This window comes from Schistocerca nitens, chromosome 5, assembly GCF_023898315.1.
Source record: "Schistocerca nitens isolate TAMUIC-IGC-003100 chromosome 5, iqSchNite1.1, whole genome shotgun sequence".
Lineage (NCBI taxonomy): Eukaryota > Metazoa > Arthropoda > Insecta > Orthoptera > Acrididae > Schistocerca > Schistocerca nitens.
In genome coordinates, this window is record NC_064618.1 from 834,428,121 (window position 1) to 834,449,191 (window position 21,071).

At 43.9% G+C, this 21,071-nt stretch overlaps 1 protein-coding gene across 1 annotated transcript in view; it reads left to right on the forward strand.

The window, feature by feature from the left end:
- The window catches only part of LOC126259796 (uncharacterized), a 233,611-nt gene that overhangs the window by 106,984 nt on the left and 105,556 nt on the right, over positions 1-21,071 (forward strand). The window contains exon 3 of the mRNA XM_049956818.1: positions 5,830-5,953. Coding sequence (XP_049812775.1) covers positions 5,830-5,953 — 124 coding nt within the window. The remainder of the gene's footprint in view (positions 1-5,829; positions 5,954-21,071) is intronic.

Genomic DNA, 21,071 nt, shown 5'->3' on the forward strand with positions numbered 1-21,071 from the left:
GTGATGAAGTGCTCTGTCACGGGCTGCCTGGCGGCCGATCCATCGCCTCGGGTAGTTGACGTTCAGACGATAAGGTTTCATAACTAACCATTTTCGTAGGACTCTCCATACAGTTGATTGTGGAATTTTCAGCTGTCTGCTAGCTCTGCAAGTCGATTTTCCTGGGCTGCGAACAAATGCTTGCTGGATGCGTGCTACATTTTCATCACTCGTTCTCGGCCGTCCAGAACTTTTCCCTTTGCATAAACACCCATTCTCTGTAAACTGTTTATACCAACGTTTAATACACCACCTATCAGGAGGTTTAACACCATACTTCGTTGGAAATGCACGCTGAACAACTGTCGTCGATTCACTTCTGCCGTACTCAATAACACAAAAGGCTTTCTGTTGAGCGGTCGCCATCTTAGCATCAACTGACGCTGACGCCTAGTCAACAGCGCCTCAAGCGAACAAATGTACAACTAAATGAAACTTTATAGCTCCCTTAATTCGCCGACAGATAGTGCTTAGCTCTGCCTTTTGTCGTTGCAGAGTTTTAAATTCCTAAAGTTGTGGTATTCTTTTTGAATCACCCTGTATTATCAGTTTCGTCGTCAGTGACATTGTCCGCTACATTACGTATTGTACCCCTCTCTTGTTTTATGATATTTCTTTCTGGCTGCTTGTAGTCAATATGTTTTTATTTGGTTGATGCTTTCTTTATGCGACAATTTATATTTCGGCATTCTAGTGAAAACTATTGACTTCGGACGTCTGTATTTGTCGAATTATTGGTCGTGGTGACATAAGCCGTTAAGGCATCGTTTGCTGACTCGCTGTCTGCAGGTTACAAGTGACGCGAGATTTAAGTTTGTGCATAGCCGCAACTGTCGAACTGCACGTCCCTTAAGCCTAGTTTACACGACGACATTGGGTTGCGCCACTCGTTGCGTGAAATGAGTTACACGCAAGTGTTTTCATGTATGACTGTAGACACGGCGACACAAGTATACACTTCAGTTTCGTCATTTTGTGGGTCCTTGAGTCGTGTCTGAAATAAAGTTTTGGCAGCTGCACGTCGCACGAGTTATGTTGGAGTTAAAGCTTGTTGCGTGGAATCGATGCATAAGAAAAAAATAAGAAACGTGTTTCGATTCGCGACTGGATGAAGAAAAGACGTCAGCTCGGGTACTCAGCATCCTTGTTGAAATAATTTATAATAGAAGATCCAAGATGTTCTTTTAATTATCTTAGAATATCACCAGGACTGTTCACGTTTCTTCTAAATAGAGTTAATTATGCGATAAGGAAAAAAGGTGCTGTAATGCATGAAGCACTGTCGCCAGAACTGAAATTATGGATCATATTGCGTGCATTACATTCGAGAACACTCGGCATGCTATAAGATACAGATTTAGTTGGTGATGACGCTATTTCATTAACACCAATAATTATTAACATTAAGAGTAATAATTATTAACACAAGCAACAATAATTATTCGAAGCAGGCCGCATTAAGAAGCGAATGGTTTACAAACTACTCTCTTGAAGATAGATCTCTGCAGTGGCAATATTTCAACGACGTTTTAAATAGATCAATACTGAATAAAGAATGCAGCTTCTTGAATTTGTGTAGCCTTTCCTCCTGTCAACTGTATTCCTTAACAAAGAGTTGGCCAACTCGAATGCTGGGATTTTAGTCTTGTAGACGAGAGCATTGCCACAGCTAGAATTACACTTGCTTGTATTTTTCTTAATTCAGTTGTATATGTGCTCCTAACTCAATAAATTTTTCCCTGCAGCTCAGATATTGTCAAACCATCTATGTTATGATCGCACATGATGGTCTCAGCGGCAGCAACATGTTGATTATTTTTGTAATCAGCATCACTGAAATCCCACAAACACTTATGCAAAACATAGATATGCAAAAAGCGAACACTGTTCTCCGTTCCCCAAATCATATTTCAGTGTGTCTACACTCTACGAACACACATAACCTCAAAACTCATGCAACTAGTGTCGCCAAAGTTAGAACACGCCGAAAGTGTTTAGTTTCACCAACGAGTTGCGCAAACGCTCGGCGCGCATGCGCAGTGGCCGGAAGTGCAGTTGCCTGCAACCTACTGTCGTCGTCTAAACTAGGCTTTGTCGTGTGGTGGTATTTCACAACAAAGCCGTTACCACGACGCCGTCGTCTACCGTGCCACATGGTCTGTGCAGGTATGGGTCAGTTTATTTTATACTATAGTATACCTATTACTTACCATCACTACCTCACGTGAACGCTCCTACACTTACAAGGGAACCTCCCCATCGCACCCCCCTCAGATTTAGTTATAAGTTGGCACAGTGGATAGGCCTTGATAAACTGAACACAGATCAATTGAGAAAACAGGAAGAAGTTGTGTGGAACTGCGAAAAAATAAGCAAAATATACAAACTGAGTAGTCCATGGATCACATAGGCAACATCATGGAGAACATAAGCTCAGGAGCGCCGTGGTCCCGTGGTAGCGTGAGCAGCTGCTGAACGAGAGGTCCTTGGTTCAAGTCTTCTCTCGAGTGAAGATTTTACTTTTGCATAGTTATTATCTGTCCGTTCGTTCATTGACGTCTCTGTTCACTGTAATAAGTTTAGTGTCTGTGTTTTGCGACCGCATCGCAAAACCGTGCGATTAGTAGACGAAAGGACGTGCCTCTCCAATGGGAACCGAAAACATTTGATCGCAAGGTCATAGGTCAACCGATTCCTCCACAGGAAAACACATCTGATATATTCTATACGACACTGGTGACGGCATGTACGTCACATGACAGGAATATGTTGTCGACCCACCTAACTTGTACACTTGGCGAATGGGTAAAAAGATTCTTCTACCTTGCCCGATTTAGGTTTTCTTGTGGATGTGATAACCACTCCCAAAAAAGTGATGAAAACATAAGAGTTTGTCACATAAACTGAAAATAAAAAGTTAAGATTTTTCACTCGACGGAAGATTTGAACCACGGGCCTTTCATTCCGCAGCTACTCACGTTACCACGAGACCACGGCGCTCCTGCGTTCTTAGTGTCCTTGATGTCGCCTATTTTGCCATGAACTACTCAGTTTGTATATTTTGTTTATTTTTTCACAGTTCCACACAACTTCTTCCTGTTTTCTCAATTGATGTGTGTTCAGTTTTTCAAGGCCTATCCAATGTGCCAACTTATAACTAAATCTGACGGGGGTGCGATGGGGAGGTTCCCTTGTTAGAATGATCTCATATCTAAGTTGATTTTACCTTGCAGTGTGCTTTTAGTTTTCTTTGTGTTTTAATTTTGGCTTAAAATGCACTTGACATCCGCCAAGGTTACTTATTTCGTTTATGCATTTATTTTACCTGGCAAGATTTACAGTATGTTTGGTGCACACGAGGGGACTTGAAAAACTAAGTTACGCATGTTGCCCTATGCTAAGACCATTGTGCAACAAGTGTGGCACATTGTGAGGAGAGCGTATATGTTTCAGGTTTCCTGCAGACACACTTCTGTTGTGGTACGGATAACATGTGCGTGACAGTGTGCGACAGTGTGCTGCTGGAAGTGCACTCCAAAGTTGAAGTACGCCGGTCAGTGCGATTCTTCTCGACAAAACGTCTGAGTTGCAGGCGGATCCACCGCGAAATTCTGGCAGATATGGACCAAATGTAGTGTCACTTCCAGCCATAGTGAAAACCGTGAAATTCTAGAGTTGTGTGGACCAAATGCAACGGCGCGTCCAGTCATAGTGAAATGGATTCTTGTCGACAAAACGTCTGAGTTGCAGGCGGATCCACCGCGAAATTCTGGCAGATATGGACCAAATGTAGTGTCACTGCCAGCCATAATGAAAACCGTGAAATTCTAGAGTTGTGTGGACCAAATGCAACGGCGCGTCCAGTCATAGTGAAATGGATTCTTGTCGACAAAACGTCTGAGTTGCAGGCGGATCCACCGCGAAATTCTGGCAGATATGGACCAAATGTAGTGTCACTGCCAGCCATAGTGAAAACCGTGAAATTCTAGAGTTGTGTGGACCAAATGCAACGGCGCGTCCAGTCATAGTGAAATGGGTTCTTGTCGACAAAACGTCTGAGTTGCAGGCGGATCCACCGCGAAATTCTGGCAGATATGGACCAAATGTAGTGTCACTGCCAGCCATAGTGAAAACCGTGAAATTCTAGAGTTGTGTGGACCAAATGCAACGGCGCGTCCAGTCATAGTGAAATGGATTCTTGTCGACAAAACGTCTGAGTTGCAGGCGGATCCACCGCGAAATTCTGGCAGATATGGACCAAATGTAGTGTCACTTCCAGCCATAGTGAAAACCGTGAAATTCTAGAGTTGTGTGGACCAAATGCAACGGCGCGTCCAGTCATAGTGAAATGGATTCTTGTCGACAAAACGTCTGAGTTGCAGGCGGATCCACCGCGAAATTCTGGCAGATATGGACCAAATGTAGTGTCACTTCCAGCCATAGTGAAAACCGTGAAATTCTAGAGTTGTGTGGACCAAATGCGACGGCGCGTCCAGTCATAGTGAAATGGATTCTTGTCGACAAAACGTCTGAGTTGCAGGCGGATCCACCGCGAAATTCTGGCAGATATGGACCAAATGTAGTGTCACTTCCAGCCATAGTGAAAACCGTGAAATTCTAGAGTTGTGTGGACCAAATGCAACGGCGCGTCCAGTCATAGTGAAATGGATTCTTGTCGACAAAACGTCTGAGTTGCAGGCGGATCCACCGCGAAATTCTGGCAGATATGGACCAAATGTAGTGTCACTTCCAGCCATAGTGAAAACCGTGAAATTCTAGAGTTGTGTGGACCAAATGCAACGGCGCGTCCAGTCATAGTGAAATGGATTCTTGTCGACAAAACGTCTGAGTTGCAGGCGGATCCACCGCGAAATTCTGGCAGATATGGACCAAATGTAGTGTCACTTCCAGCCATAGTGAAAACCGTGAAATTCTAGAGTTGTGTGGACCAAATGCAACGGCGCGTCCAGTCATAGTGAAATGGATTCTTGTCGACAAAACGTCTGAGTTGCAGGCGGATCCACCGCGAAATTCTGGCAGATATGGACCAAATGTAGTGTCACTTCCAGCCATAGTGAAAACCGTGAAATTCTAGAGTTGTGTGGACCAAATGCAACGGCGCGTCCAGTCATAGTGAAATGGATTCTTGTCGACAAAACGTCTGAGTTGCAGGCGGATCCACCGCGAAATTCTGGCAGATATGGACCAAATGTAGTGTCACTTCCAGCCATAGTGAAAACCGTGAAATTCTAGAGTTGTGTGGACCAAATGCAATGGCGCGTCCAGTCATAGTGAAATGGAGCCAACGGTTTCACCGAGGCTGCCCAGACGTTTGTGATGACGATCGAGTAGGAAGGCCATCGACACCGACTACATGTGACAGGGTGCAGGCAGTCGAGGAACTGAGTCACAGTAATCGTACATTTTCCAGTGACTAGGACATCGTTACAGCGGTTTTTGAATTGTTCTTCAACCAAGGAGCAGACTTGTGTCGTCGAGGAATTGAACGATTTGTACAACGTCCCGGCAGTTGTTTACTTGGCGACTATGTTGAAAAATAGTGCCATGTGCCTGTCTCGCATTCAAGAGCAGCACAACATTCAATAAAATTGATTTGGCCTTCCGTATTAATGTGTAACTTACTTTCTCAAGCCCACTTGTAGAATGAAATCTACCATTAATGTGTTAATTCTTCTGTGGTGATAGAGTAATGCTAATTCGCTTGCTAATAACTTGTGTAAAAGTTTCACAGTGATATTATCCAAAACTAATTATTTTATTTTTGTGCAGCAGTCATCACATGGAAGTGCAGTGACCTTTGTTCGGGCAGGAGCAGCCAGAAGACGAAGACCGGAAAACGTTTCAGGACTACAGAATGTCAGCCGGACGACTAACCCAGAAAGAGAGAAGCGCTGTGAGTCAGACCTCCGTACTGAAGTTTCATGCACGAACCATTTATTTCATAAGCCCACACCCTGTAACCAGAGAAGGTACACAAGTTCGCAGTGAAGATATTCTGGAAACTGTTATCCTAACACCTGGTGATTGTAATCGAACTGCAGCTACTCATAGAGGTCCAGAATGGGCTGCAATTATCGTACGGCAGCGGAACTTGGTAGATATGCTAATACGAGGGACACTCCAAAAGAAATGAACACTATTTTTTTTAATCCATCTTTTGTTCTACATGTCTGAAAGTTTTACAGTGTGTAGATACATCCTGTAGGAACAATATTTTCATTTCTCCACATAATTTCCATCCCCCTCAACTGCTTTCGACATCTTGAAACCAGCGCATGTATACCTGCACGGTAAAATTCTGGACCAACCTGTTGGAGCCACTGTTTGGCAGCGTGCACAAGGGAGTCACCATCTTCAAACATTGTTCCATGAAGAGTCTTTCAGTTTCCCAAAGAGATGATAGTCACAGGGAGCCAGGTCAGGACTGTAAGGCGGATGTTTCAGTGTTGTCCATCCGAGTTTTGTGACCGCTTCCATGGTTTTTGGACTGACATATGGCCGTGCATTGTCACGCAACAGCCGGCCAGTGTGGCCGTGCGGTTCTAAGCGCTTCAGATTGGAACCGCGTGACCGCTACGGTCGCAGGTTCTAATCCTGCCTCGGGCATGGATGTGTGTGACGTCCTTAGGTTAGTTAGGTTTAAGTAGTTCTAAGTTCTAGGGGACTGATGACCTCAGATGTTAAGTCCCATAGTGCTCAGAGCCATTTGAACCATTTTTTTGTCGCGCAACAGCAAAACATCATACTTTTGACGATGTGGTCGAACACGACTCAGTCGAGCTTGAAGATTCTTCAGTGTCGTCACATATGCATCATAATTTATGGTGGTTCCACTTGGCATGATGTCCACAAGCAAGAGTCATTCGGAATCGAAAAATACCGTAGCCATAACTTTTCCAGGGGAAGGTGTGGTTTTGATTTTTTTGTTCTTTGGTGAATTTGCATGATGCCACTTCATTGATTGCCTCTTCGTCTCTGGTAAAAAATGATGGAGCCATGTTTCATCACCTGTCACAATTCTTCCAAGAAATTCACCTCCACCATTCTAGTACTTTTCCAAAAGTTCGCTGCATACCATTTTTCTTGTTTCTTTGTGAGCCACTGTCAACATCCTGGGGACCGACCTGGCACAAACGTTTTTTAACGCCAACAATTTCAGTATTCTACAAACACATCCTTTCCCTATCGCAACGTAGCGTGACAATTTGTTCACTATGATGTGTCTGGAGTGTGTGCAATACGTGGCCTGCCGCTGCGAGGGCACTCCTCAATATTGCCGTGCCCGCTTTCATCGTGTAACCTGCTTGCCCACCGACTAACTGTACTGAAATCGACAGCAGCATCTCCTTACACCTTTTTCAACGTCTTGTGGATGTTTCCCACTGTCTCGTTTTCACAGCACAGGAACTCTATGACAGCACGTTGCTTCTGACGAACGTCAAGTGTAGCAGCAATCTTGAAGATATGCTGTGATGGTGCCACTCAAGGGAACAGGTTGAACTAAGTTTGAAAATAAATGGGAAGGATGTATCTACACACTGTAAAACTTTCACAGATGCAGAATGAAAACTGTAGTTTTACAAAAATAGTGTACATTTTATTTGGAGTGACCTTCGTACACTAATACGGAACTGTTTTACACTGGAAAAAAACTAGTTCAGATTTTGGCCACCAGGTGCCAATCTGGTGCTGTAGAGCATCTTGCAGACGTCTCCAGTGCTCATATTGAACAGACTGTGTAAGCTCACTCACTCAGTCCACAGGCCATAAGGAGTCCATCGGTACCATCCGGCTGCTGTGTCATCCTGAGATGAGGATGTGGATAGGAGTGGGGTGTGGTCAGCATACCACTCTCTCGGCCGTTATGATGGTTGTTGTTAACCGGAGACATTGCTATTCGGTCGAGTAGCTCATCAGTTGGCATATCGAGGTTGAGTACACACCGATAATGGCACCGGTGCATGGTGGCCAGATGGTCACCCATCCAAGAGCTGGCCACGCCTGACAGTGCGTAACTTTGGTGATCCGACGAGAACCAGTGTATCGACTGCAGCAAGGCCGTACCAGACTGTGTAAGCGGTGATTAATAACGAAATTAACATTATGCCTTTCTCACTTGTTTGACTTTTTCTGCCCACCTCCTATTCATAATCTATTATGTATGGAAACATTTCTATACACCTTTCTTGTGTTCACCGTGTCAGATTTACACCTGCTGGCCAAAATTTGAACAAATTTATTTCCAGTGTAAATCAGTTCCGCATTAACTCATTGGAATATCTTACCAAGTTCCGCTGCCATACAATAATTACAACCCACGCTGGATCTCTGCGAGTAGCTGCATTTTAATTATAACCACCCAGTACTATGTGCAGTCTTGCTTCGCTTTGTTGAATAGTGCTCGAATAAATTCTTTTCGAGAGAAATGAAATTAAAATTATCATCCAGGTACCCTGATTTACATTTGTGAAACAAAGTTTAAATCACCATCTGGCTGTTGGAGTTCCGTTTTCTGTCTTTTCCATAAATTAAAACTGGGGGGGGGGGGGGGGGGGGGTATGCTGGAATTATCTGGGCAAAGACGACAAGGCTGAGGCTTGCGACTTGATGGTACTTGAAAGTATGGATGTTACTTGATGCCCGAATAAACATCTCCAGACCACAAGGCGTGGAAGCGAAGCAAACAATTGGTTTGCCTCCTTTACTTGCTTCAAACCCCTCTGATGAAAGGAGCTAACATACCATCTGTGCTGAACAAGCGAGGTGAAGAGAGTTTTGCCCAACCAGTCATAAATGTGGTTGGTGTTTCTTATGAAAACACAGAACAGACTGCTGTGAGGGGGTCAATGTGAACATAGCTTTGCGAATGCCTGGTGATTTCAGTGGCCAACAAGCTAAGAGACTGTGGTGCACTGATAGATCTCTGGGTATGCCAGATGAGAATCCTAGGCTCATTTCTAGCCAGGTGAGGGTTGACAATTCCCAATGTCTGCCTAACATGGTCCATATTATGTGCCACGGCTAAACTCTCTGCACAGGTATAGTGATTGGCTCATCTGAAGTATAGCATCGTAAAAGATGAAATTTGCATCTTACTTGTATCTTGAAACCGTGCAAACTTTCAGAATGAATCTTTGGCTCTTCAGTTGAACATGTGCTGTAATGAAATGGCTTGGCATATTCGAACTCTTCAGTTCTGTCAAGCTCTCTCTGCTAACGGTCGAATTTTACACAAGTTTTCCTTGATATGTTACTTGACAACTTCTTTTGGAAATTTGTGGTAAGAGCTTATGGGACCAAACTGCTGAGGTCATCGGTCCCTAAGCTTACACACTACTTAATCTAACTTGAACTAACTTACGATAAGGACAACACACACCCATGCCCGAGGGAGCACTTAAACCCCGACGGGAGGAGCTGCGAGGACCGTGACAAGGTGCCTAGGACCACGCGGCTACCCTGCGCGACAGACTTCTTCTTTCTTTCTGGAATGCTGCTCTAGTAAGATATGCAGGAAGCTTGTGCATGGCTTGGAAAATGGAAGAGAGAGATTTACCAATCTGCCGCTTTGAAGGTGCGCACTCAGTCTTGCCTCAATATGTCACTCAGTAACAGCAGGCAAAGGTCAAGTTTCACGATTCTGATTGTAAAGGTCCGCCTAAGTCGTAGATATTGCTAATTGCTGTAATCGCACTATTTCACTCCAATTTACGGAGCTTGTTAGCACTTGATGTTAGGTTGGCGCCATTAACATGCATTGTATTGTAGTAATCGCTGCTGCTTGCTGGATTGCTGCTGTGTCTCGATGCTGATGCTGGCTCTAAATCGGGTTGTCTAGGGTAAACACATGAGGTCCCGTGTTTTTCATGTGCTTTTGATGATAAAGAACGAGCGAAACCAACACATATGTAAACATCAAATATTTATTACTTTAGTGGCCATATTAATTCCACTGTCCACCAAAGACCATAACACAACACAAAGTAGTACTTCCTTTACATGTTCTTTGCATTGTTTTGCCAAATAATAACACAGAAACACACTTCACCAAAATGACATTCCGACTGCCCCCCTGACTGCCTCCGACTGCTTTTCGACCCTTCTCGCTGCTTGTATTTATAACATTGTCAAAGAACTACTAAAAAGAGATATAGTTCATAAGTCACATGTACATCTGTTATCATAATTTGTGCAGAAAAGTTATTAATTTGCATCGAGTGACATAATTTAACATGTTATTAAAATGACAGACAGATTTGTTGACTTGACAGAATAATTCTTTGTTACAAAAAGGCTGTTTTTTTAGAAGTTTGTCAATTGACTTCTCTAATTTGCATAAATAAGTAAGTAACATGAATTATGAAGAATTACATTGGTTTTCGTCTAAAATAGGATTGATTACGTGAATACTGAGTGAAAACGCTCCTAGTGAACAAATAGGTTTCACTGGGTGATTTTTATTTAAGGAGATCCAAAATACCTAAGTTGGCCACTATTTTTCGTACTTCATATTAATAATTTTAGATGAACTTAGTGTTTTTACATGATGACATTTGCTGTATCAGTGATCAAGTGATATTAACTTTTGTGTGGGTCAGTTATTCAGTATAATTTAATGGGTTGACTGTTTATGGAGACATGTTATGCAATCATTGTTAACATACACAATAACTTTTCTATAATCATAAATACTCGTTAAACTGGTTGAATTTGGAAGGGATTGCATACTTCATTAAAGTAAAGCCTTTAATATGTTCCGTTACATGATCCATATTTTAACTGTTTGTTTGTTGCATTTCTGAAGATCAAATAGGGGACCAGTCTAAAGTATGTCTACTTAAGTGTCGAAAATTGCCTGAAACCCACACTTAGGCTGCCTGGAACACCAGACTGACAGTAATTTTAATTTGGCTTTGTTTCCCGACGTCCACTCTAGCAAGCCAGTGCACTGTCTGTTAAACAAAAGCATATTGCAGTACTTATTTCTAATGATAGTAATGCAATAGTATTCCATAAGGTACTCCTTAGTGCTTATCTTTAGTACTTATGCAGTGAACATTGCACGTTTATCTTCTGTTCCACTTACTTTATCTGCAGCAACTATTGGTAACATGTTAAGTGATACATGTAGTTTTCGTGACTCACTCCTGTGCTAATTTGAAAACTTCTAGTTTCAGTTTAGAACTTCATTTGTACGATTACATTCAGTTGGTGTTTTGCCTATCAAAACATACTGACGTCTACCATCATCATTGGGACTTCACCGAAACATCAACTTTTGTGAGTCATTAAACGAGTAGAAGTGGTAGAAGTGTGGTAGGGGGTGGGGGGTGGGGGGTAGGGAGGGGGAGGGGAAGATGTAAGTGAGCAGATGCTTAGTGGAATTATGAGAGAAAGCAACAGGCAATTCTAAAAGTAAATACCTGAGCCACCAGTCTCACTTTACGGAGAGCTACAGTACTGGTGCAGCCTGTGAGTAGAGTTGCCTTATCTATAACTACAAACATGCTCCATAAATGGCCAATCAATGTCATTGGAATATTTTTAATAGGCCCATTCAATTATTAAATTTTTATAAGTGTAGTGATATTGCATGGGGACAAGTGAGTATTTTGTATGGGAATGGGAATGGTGAAATAAAGCAAAACCTCTCACATGCCTTTTTGTATTGAGGGTACTGTCTTTGTAGTGTATTGACCCTCAGCAATGTCAGTAGTGTAAGCACATAACTACATTGTTGACATTGTTATCTGCTCACTGTTATCAGGAACAGGAAAGTGGCTGCTTAGTGCAGACTATGGTGTGTTTGTCGAGTGCAGTTGTTGGCATATGCATTCTACACTCCTGGAAATTGAAATAAGAACACCGTGAATTCATTGTCCCAGGAAGGGGAAACTTTATTGACACATTCCTGGGGTCAGATACATCACATGATCACACTGACAGAACCACAGGCACATAGACACAGGCAACAGAGCATGCACAATGTCGGCACTAGTACAGTGTATATCCACCTTTCGCAGCAATGCAGGCTGCTATTCTCCCATGGAGACGATCGTAGAGATGCTGGATGTAGTCCTGTGGAACGGCTTGCCATGCCATTTCCACCTGGCGCCTCAGTTGGACCAGCGTTCGTGCTGAACGTGCAGACCGCGTGAGACGACGCTTCATCCAGTCCCAAACATGCTCAATGGGGGACAGATCCGGAGATCTTGCTGGCCAGGGTAGTTGACTTACACCTTCTAGAGCACGTTGGGTGGCACGGGATACATGCGGACGTGCATTGTCCTGTTGGAACAGCAAGTTCCCTTGCCGGTCTAGGAATGGTAGAACGATGGGTTCGATGACGGTTTGGATGTACCGTGCACTATTCAGTGTCCCCTCGACGATCACCAGTGGTGTACGGCCAGTGTAGGAGATCGCTCCCCACACCATGATGCCAGGTGTTGGCCCTGTGTGCCTCGGTCGTATGCAGTCCTGATTGTGGCGCTCACCTGCACGGCGCCAAACACGCATACGACCATCATTGGCACCAAGGCAGAAGCGACTCTCATCGCTGAAGACGACAGGTCTCCATTCGTCCCTCCATTCACGCCTGTCGCGACACCACTGGAGGCGGGCTGCACGATGTTGGGGCGTGAGCGGAAGACGGCCTAACGGTGTGCGGGACCGCAGCCCAGCTTCATGGAGACGGTTGCGAATGGTCCTCACCGATACCCCAGGAGCAACAGTCTCCCTAATTTGCTGGGAAGTGGCGGTGCAGTCCCCTACGGCACTGCGTAGGATCCTACGGTCTTGGCGTGCATCCGTGCGTCGCTGCGGTCCGGTCACAGGTCGACGGGCACGTGCACCTTCCGCCGACCACTGGCGACAACATCGCTGTACTGTGGAGACCTCACGCCCCACGTGTTGAGCAATTTGGCGGTACGTCCACCCGGCCTCCCGCATGCCCACTATACGCCCTCGCTCAAAGTCCGTCAACTGCACATACGGTTCACGTCCACGCTGTCGCGGCATGCTACCAGTGTTAAAGACTGCGATGGAGCTCCGTATGCCACGGCAAACTGGCTGACACTGACGGCGGCGGTGCACAAATGCTGCGCAGCTAGCGCCATTCGATGGCCAACACCGCGGTTCCTGGTGTGTCCGCTGTGCCGTGCGTGTGATCATTGCTTGTACAGCCCTCTCGCAGTGTCCGGAGCAAGTATGGTGGGTCTGACACACCGGTGTCAATGTGTTCTTTTTTCCATTTCCAGGAGTGTATATAGCAATGGCCGAGTGTGTTTCAGAGAAAATATGCTAGTCATAGAGGCCTCTGCATGGATGTCTTCCAGAATTAATGGCTATACTCACCTGAATGAGAACATGACTTCTATGCCACATTGGCTGTCATCCACTTTAATGAAAATTGCCAGTAATATGTTTGTTCATCTTGTGTGGAGCTATCATCCAGGAAACTATAGCAGGGGCTTACACAAGAGACAGGAAGTTCTTAATCCATACAGAGTGATTTTTTCCACCTTGTACAAACTCTAGGGATTGATCGATGAGAGGATATGGAACAAAAAAGGTCTAATGTCTGTAAATACATGCTAGAGACCATTTATTCAATCATACTTTGTTACAGAGAGTGCGGTCTAATACACGCTGTACCGTGCAGCCTCAGATACAGTATGCATTGTTTCCTCCTAGAGGGTAGTACTGTTCCTCATACATCATGCCCTAGTGGAAAGAACTTCCTCACTGCCATGTCAGAGAGGTTCCCAATCCCACAGAGCCTCCTGCTGGGAGCATGGAAAACTGTAGTGAATTATGACAACTAATGTCAATGTGCACAAGTGCAGGTGACCAGCCACCTCATGGTGCTGTGAATGCAGGACTTCGCTGAGCTGTTTTTCAAATGAAATATGAGTGTGGTCCAAATGCTGTATAGGTGGTATTGGGTCAAGTGTGTAGGAAGATGGTTACAGCTGCCACGGCCTCAGTGGGTGCAGTGTGTGTGTGGAGGAGGTTGCTTCATCCTCCATGGTACTATTCAATGCTTCTGTAGCAGAACCTTGTTGATAGGATAGCATCAGTCATTCTGGACTGCCAGTAAAGTGAACAGAGCAGCCTGCAATGAGATGTGGTTACCCTGTTTTATACACATTTGTTTCAGGCGGGCAGTGAAAATGGTCATTGATGTACCACATAGCAGGACTTTGAAGGTCTGTGGTCCTCAGCTGATGACTCTGTGTGGCCCTGAGTACAGAGGCTGCAAGGCGGCTTGTATGGCCAACATGATGTAATTGCACTGTCACAGACCCTTGTGCAGAAAGACCTTCATTATTGAATGTGGTGTTTGCAGTGGGGTGTGAAATATGTGAAAATGCTGGTGTACCCAATGAAAATGATGAACGTTAGCCATATTGTGCCTCTGCCAGTGATGCCTACAGGTTGTCTTTGTATGCCATACATAGACCAAGTAGAACCTACAGAAGAACTTTGGTCCAGTACTCATGTGGCACATCAGGGCTGCTTTCATACTCCTGTGCCACCTCTCCACAAGCCCAATACTTTTTGAATCATAGGTGTTCATGCGCATTTGTGATATTACACAGGGGCAGCACTGGGCATGAAAGAAGCTGGACTCAAACTGACAGCCCTGATCAGTGGTAATAACCTTTAGTGTCCTGAATCATGTGACACATAGGTGGATGAGTGCATGAACAGTAGACATAGCTGTAACGTCAGGTAGAGGTGCTGCTTTGACCCTCTGTGTGGTTCTGTTAATCACCAAAAGAATGTAGTGATAGCTGTCTGATTCTGGTAGAGAGACAGTGATGTGAAGATGCACACGGTTAAAGAGTGCTTTTGGGATTGTAAAGTGGCAAAGTTGGCCCTGAGTGTGGCAACTGATCTTACTTCATTGGCAGGGAATGCATGCCTGATCCCACTGACAGCAATCATATTTTACTTTTGCTCACACAGATCTGTCTGTGTTAGGCATACTGTGGCCTTAATCTGGTGTGGTTTAAGTTATATAGCTGGTTGAATGTCTCTGTATGCATTGCTGGAGGCAGCAATGGGCACAGTCTGACAGTCTGTCTTTCGACACTTCACATAACAATGATTCAGTAGATTAGGAGAGTGGATGATGCATGATGCGGAGGCCAACAATTGGATTGTTGTGCAGCTCCCTGATGCTCAGGCCATTCAACTGTTCCCTCACCATGTGCATGAATTCATATTGTGCAGACGTAGCACTGACCCATGAAGGATAATCTGCAGTGATTTCTGTGCCATATAGAAGTCTGATGTCTGTGGTATACTGCAAGATAAGGGCCAAATACTGGGATCACCATGGGTTGACATCTGATGCTGGATTTCTTATGGTGTCAACTATCAGCTTGTTATCTGTATACATGATAACTTATTGGTCCTCAATGTCTTCATGGAAATACCAGACAGTGGAATAGACTTTTAGAATCTTCTGTGTGAACACAGATTACTTGGCTTGGCAGGTCCTGGTCAAACACAGACCACTTTGCTTGGGAGGGTGACAGTTTCTTGGAGGAAAACCAGAGTGGCTGAGGATCACCATCGAATACCTGTTGCAGAACTGCCCCGATAGTGGAATTGCTCACTTCAGTCATGAGAGTCGGCTGGGTGTCAAGGTAGGGGTGTGCCAAGGTGACAGCATGTGCTAAGCAGCAATTGACATGTTGAAATGCATCCACTGTCTCTGTAGTCGATGTAATTTACTTCTTGCCCTGTTTGTTGGTGCCCACCGGAGCATTGGTTAGAGTGACCATAGCTCAACTGTACAAGCCAGGTTGTGATGGTAGAAATCCCTAGCAAGTGCCACTGGTTGTGGTATGTTTTAAGAAGGGGAAAAGTGTGCCCTGTCGAGATACACTCCTCTGTCAGCTAGATGCTGGAAGCAAGGAGTTCGTGACCTGGTGATGTGGCCTCCAGTTGAAGTAACTGTGATTTGGATTCCTTAATAACTACACTGCCGTAATGGAGGATACTAAAAATAGTTCTAGATGCCTTGAATGTTTATCATAATTTTTGGGGGAAAATGAGATGTCAGCCATATATGTATAACTAAAGGTAAAATAGAAATGGAGGCCATCAGTAAACTACTGTCTATGAGCAGCGTTCTTAAGATCATAAGGCATGTAGAGATAGTCAAAAAGCCAGAACAGTGTAGAGACTGCTGTTTTCTGTATACCATCTGGATGCAGCAGTATTTTTTACGTATGCTTGTGTGCAGTCAGTGATACTAAACACTGTCACATCAGCAAGTGAGTGGGTGAAGTCCCTGATATTAGGTATGGGACAACTATTGTGTACAGTCCTAGATTTCAGTAACCAACAGTCATTGCATAGTCTGACAGAACCATCTTTTTTGGGCACCAGTTAATGTAAGGGCTGTCAGTAAGTCTAGGGGCCACAAGAGCTGAGGTTTCTGGTGAACTGGTAGACCATTATTGGTCATGATACAAAGCATTGTCTTTGTCTAAATTGCACATGCTGCATTGATGACACAGTTTACAGATGATGTGTACAATGCTGTACTGGCCTGGGGAAGACTGCTGTGAAGTAGAGCAGTGACAGCTGGTGTGGAGAGAGCATGCCATGTGAGTCACGGCTGGCCACAGGGGGCGGGGTTTAGGTTGGAGGAATGACTGCTGTCCCTGTTCATTGACACTCAGTGCCTGAAAGTGTTTTTCAGCCAGTTGCAGTTCTGTACTTACGTCATTGAGAGAGTGTGAAAGTCTCTGTAACATGGGGGCTTTCACTGCACTTTACTTATTCTAATATGGTAGGGCCAGGGTAACATCAGTAATGAGTTCTCCCACACTGCTAAAGGGCAGATTAGATGCACATACTTGTTTATATCACTAGAAATTCTGAAAGTCTCAACAATACATTTTGCAGTCACAAACCATAATGCTGGCTGAGTGGCATCAAATGGCAGTAGTTTTAAATGTGAGCCTGATGGTTGCAAGAAGAAAAGCAGATGAATAGTCACATGATTAAGTGGCATAACTGCTGGATCCACATAGCACACAGCTGATTGTGGTTGCCCAAATCCAGTGCATGCCCAGACGAAGCAGAAGACATGAACACAGTATCGTACATAGTTTATCACCCTTGCTGAACTGAGCCAGTGCCAGATGCAGTATTGTTCTTCAAAGTCTAATTATAATTTCAGAGCAGGCAGAAATTGTTGAAGTGTGGCATTGTTAGTTTTACCCACAGAAATATCACACTTGAACACTGCAATCAGATTTAATCACATGATTAGCACATTGCACATCTTGAACTGCAGTTCTTGAGCTGTTGTCTGCAGAAGTTGGTGTGGAGGATGAACTGATGTGGGGCAGCCACACTGTTGCAAAATAATAACCCATGCTGGATTTTTGTGAATGCCAAATGAATGTGCGTTCTTTGGTAGATGTGTTGTCATCAATGTGGCAATAATATTGGACTACAGGCTGATAGGACACCACCAATAATACATGGTGCATTATGCAGTACACACTTTATTACATGAACTATTGGTTACACTTCCACACATAAGTATCATCTACTAACACTGCCACTCCGCTATTTGTCAAAGACCTTCCTCACTGCCTCATCAGAGAGGTTTCCAACATGATTGAGGCTGATATACCCGCAAATTTAATCATAGCATTTAGAGACAAATAATGGGAAGAATGCTGGGGATAAATTTATGAAGAAACAATGTTAATGGAAATTTTAACTCTTTCTAAAAGATATTTCTACAGCACTTTGAGACTTGTTTTCCTATAAAATGCAATTAAACAAAAGTAAGGATAAAGGATGGATAACCCTTGGGTTAAAGTATCTTTCACTGGGAAGAGAATGTTGCATACAACTCAGAAAACAATCAGTAGTCAAGATTTGGAACCCCGTTACCACCAGTATTGCAGAGGCCTCCATTCTCCCATAACAAATGTGAAATTTGTGTACTATGTTGGAGAAATGAAACAGTCTAAGAATAAGACACAAACTACCTGAAACATTATTAAACAAGAAACAAACAAAACTAGTCATTCAAATGAAATTGAGCAGAAATGGTGACATCTTCAAATTTTTAGCCACCTAATTCGGTGATTACTGTCACATAGTGGCTGTAAACACTGCATCCAGTAAAAAACAACCAAATACAAATGTGATAGATTTACTTGTGTAGACCACCATCTGACATTAGTTTCAAATATGTAATCTGTGGTGTCACCGCCAGACACCACACTTGCTAGGTGGTAGCTTAAATCGGCCGCGGTCCATATTAGTACATGTCGGACCCGCGTGTCGCCACTGTCAGGAGCGTAGACTGAGCGCCACCACAAGGCAGGTCTCGAGAGACGTACTAGCACTCGCCCCAGTTGTACGACGACGTTGCTAGTGACTACACTGACGAAGCCTTTCTCTCATTTGCTGAGAGACCGTGAGAATAGCCTTCAGCTAAGTTAATGGCTACGACCTAGCAAGGCGCCATTAACCATTTGTAACGTTGCATGTACCTCAAGATAGAGTCTCACTTGTATCATCCAGAATGCTGTATACCAAAGGACAATATAAAAGTTAAGTGTTCTAGTAGCTATGTTCTTTTCTTTATCACATTCATTACGAATCCTGTTCCAGACTTAATGCAAGACGGCGTGAGTTTACGCGTGCCCTTTCGGCTACTTCACTGTGGACTGGCTGCCTTAACAGTCCACTACATAATCCATAAGGAGATTATGGAATTCATGGGGTCACTAGAGAGTACTTCTGCTGCCTGTGATGGTGGTTGTAGTAAAATGTTAAAACATTGTGTTGACTTGATATGATTACCCTTAAGGTATTGTAATCACCAATAACCTGTGGCATATTTCCTGATAGACTTAAATATATTGTAGTAACACACATTTGCAAAGCTGGAGATAAGCACACCACCTCTAATTATAGACCCGTATCATTTCTTCCAGGCTTTAAAATATGTTTTGAAACATAACCGATGATAGCATACTGACTCATTTAGCTGACCAAAATTTGTTAACTACCTATCAATTTGGATTTCGTAAGGGATTCTCCACATTTAATGCAGTACAAGATCTCATAAATTAAATGCTAACAGATATAAATAAGAAAAATTGTGCTGTTGGTATATTCTGTGATACTGCCAAAGTCATTGATTGTGTTGATCACAAAATACTACTTAGCAAACTAAAGTGTTGTTGCGTTAATGTTATTCCTCTCGTATGGATGAAGTCTTACGTCTGGAACAAAAATCAGACTGCCTTGATCCACAGCTTTCAAAATATCATGTGAATGTTTTCAGAATCTATGCTGGTTGGCATGGAGAAGTTCATTCTGTTTGTGATACCTTTTTATTTTTAACTCAGAATGTGTTCTAGGATTCTACAACAGGCGGGTATTAATGAAATTAGATAGTTATTTTGTGGATCAGTAGAATAGAGTAGAGTTTTATTCGTCCTGGTAATCATATAGTGCACAAATAGTACATTCTCATGTAGACCAAGTCAATCTATAACAAAATATACTGTGAAATTAGCATTAATTTCATTCCAGAATGAGATTTTCACTCTGCAGTGGAGTGTGCGCTGATATGAAACTTCCTGGCAGATTAAAACTGTGTGCCCAACCGAGACTCGAACTCGGGACCTTTGCCTTTCGCGGGCAAGTGCTCTACCATCTGAGCTACCGAAGCACGACTCACGCCCAGTCCTCACAGCCTTACTTCTGCCAGTATCTCGTCTCCTACCTTCCAAACTTTACAGAAGCTCTCCTGCGAACCTTGCAGAACTAGTACTCCTGAAAGAAAGAATACTGCGGAGACAAGGCTTAGCCACAGCCTGGGGGATGTTTCCAGAATGAGATTTTCACTCTGCAGCGGAGTGTGCGCTGATATGAAACTTCCTGGCAGATTAAAACTGCGTGCCCGACAGACACTCGAACTCGGGACCTTTGCCTTTCGCTGTGAGGACCGGGCGTGAGTCGTACTTCGGTAGCTCAGATGGTAGAGCACTTGCCCGCGAAAGCAAAGGTCCCGAGTTCGAGTCTCGGTCGGGCACACAGTTTTAATCTGCCAGGAAGTTTCATATCGGTGCACACTCCGCTGCAGAGTGAAAATCTCATTCTGGAAACATCCCCCAGGCTGTGGCTAAGCCATGTCTCCACAGTATCCTTTCTTTCAGGAGTACTAGTTCTGCAAGGTTTGCAGGAGAGCTTCTGTAAAGTTTGGAAGGTAGGAGACGAGATACTGGAAGAAGTAAGGCTGTGAGGACCGGGCGTGAGTCGTGCTTCGGTAGCTCAGATGGTAGAGCACTTGCCCACGAATGGCAAAGGTCCCGAGTTCGAGTCTCGGTCGGGCACACAGTTTTAATCTGCCAGGAAGTTTCATATCAGCGCACACTCCACTGTAGAGTGAAAATCTCATTCTGGAAACATCCCCCAGGCTGTGGCTAAGCCATGTCTCCGCAGTATCCTTTCTTTCAGGAGTACTAGTTCTGCAAGATTCGCAGGAGAGCTTCTGTAAAGTTTGGAAGGTAGGAGACGAGATACTGGCAGAAGTAAGGCTGTGAGGACTGGGCGTGAGTCGTGCTTCGGTAGCTCAGATGGTAGAGCACTTGCCCGCGAAAGGCAAAGGTCCCGAGTTCGAGTCTCGGTCGGGCACACAGTTTTAATCTGCCAGGAAGTTTCATTAATTTCATTATTTCTACATTAAATGATCACTGAGTTACAATATACAGCACAAATATTGTACAAAAATAAAGAGTAGATGTTTTAAAGCAGAAAGGGGATGTACTGTACTTGCAGATTAATATTTGTATTACAGTAACATTTACATGGTAAATCAGTAAAGTTCTGGTAACATTTACATGATACATTACAAAGGCAAAGACACAAATTGTTAGTGAAGTTCCTGAAGAAACTCGTGGAGGCTATAGAAGCAGTGACGAGTCAAATGTGCATTAACAATTGACTTGAAA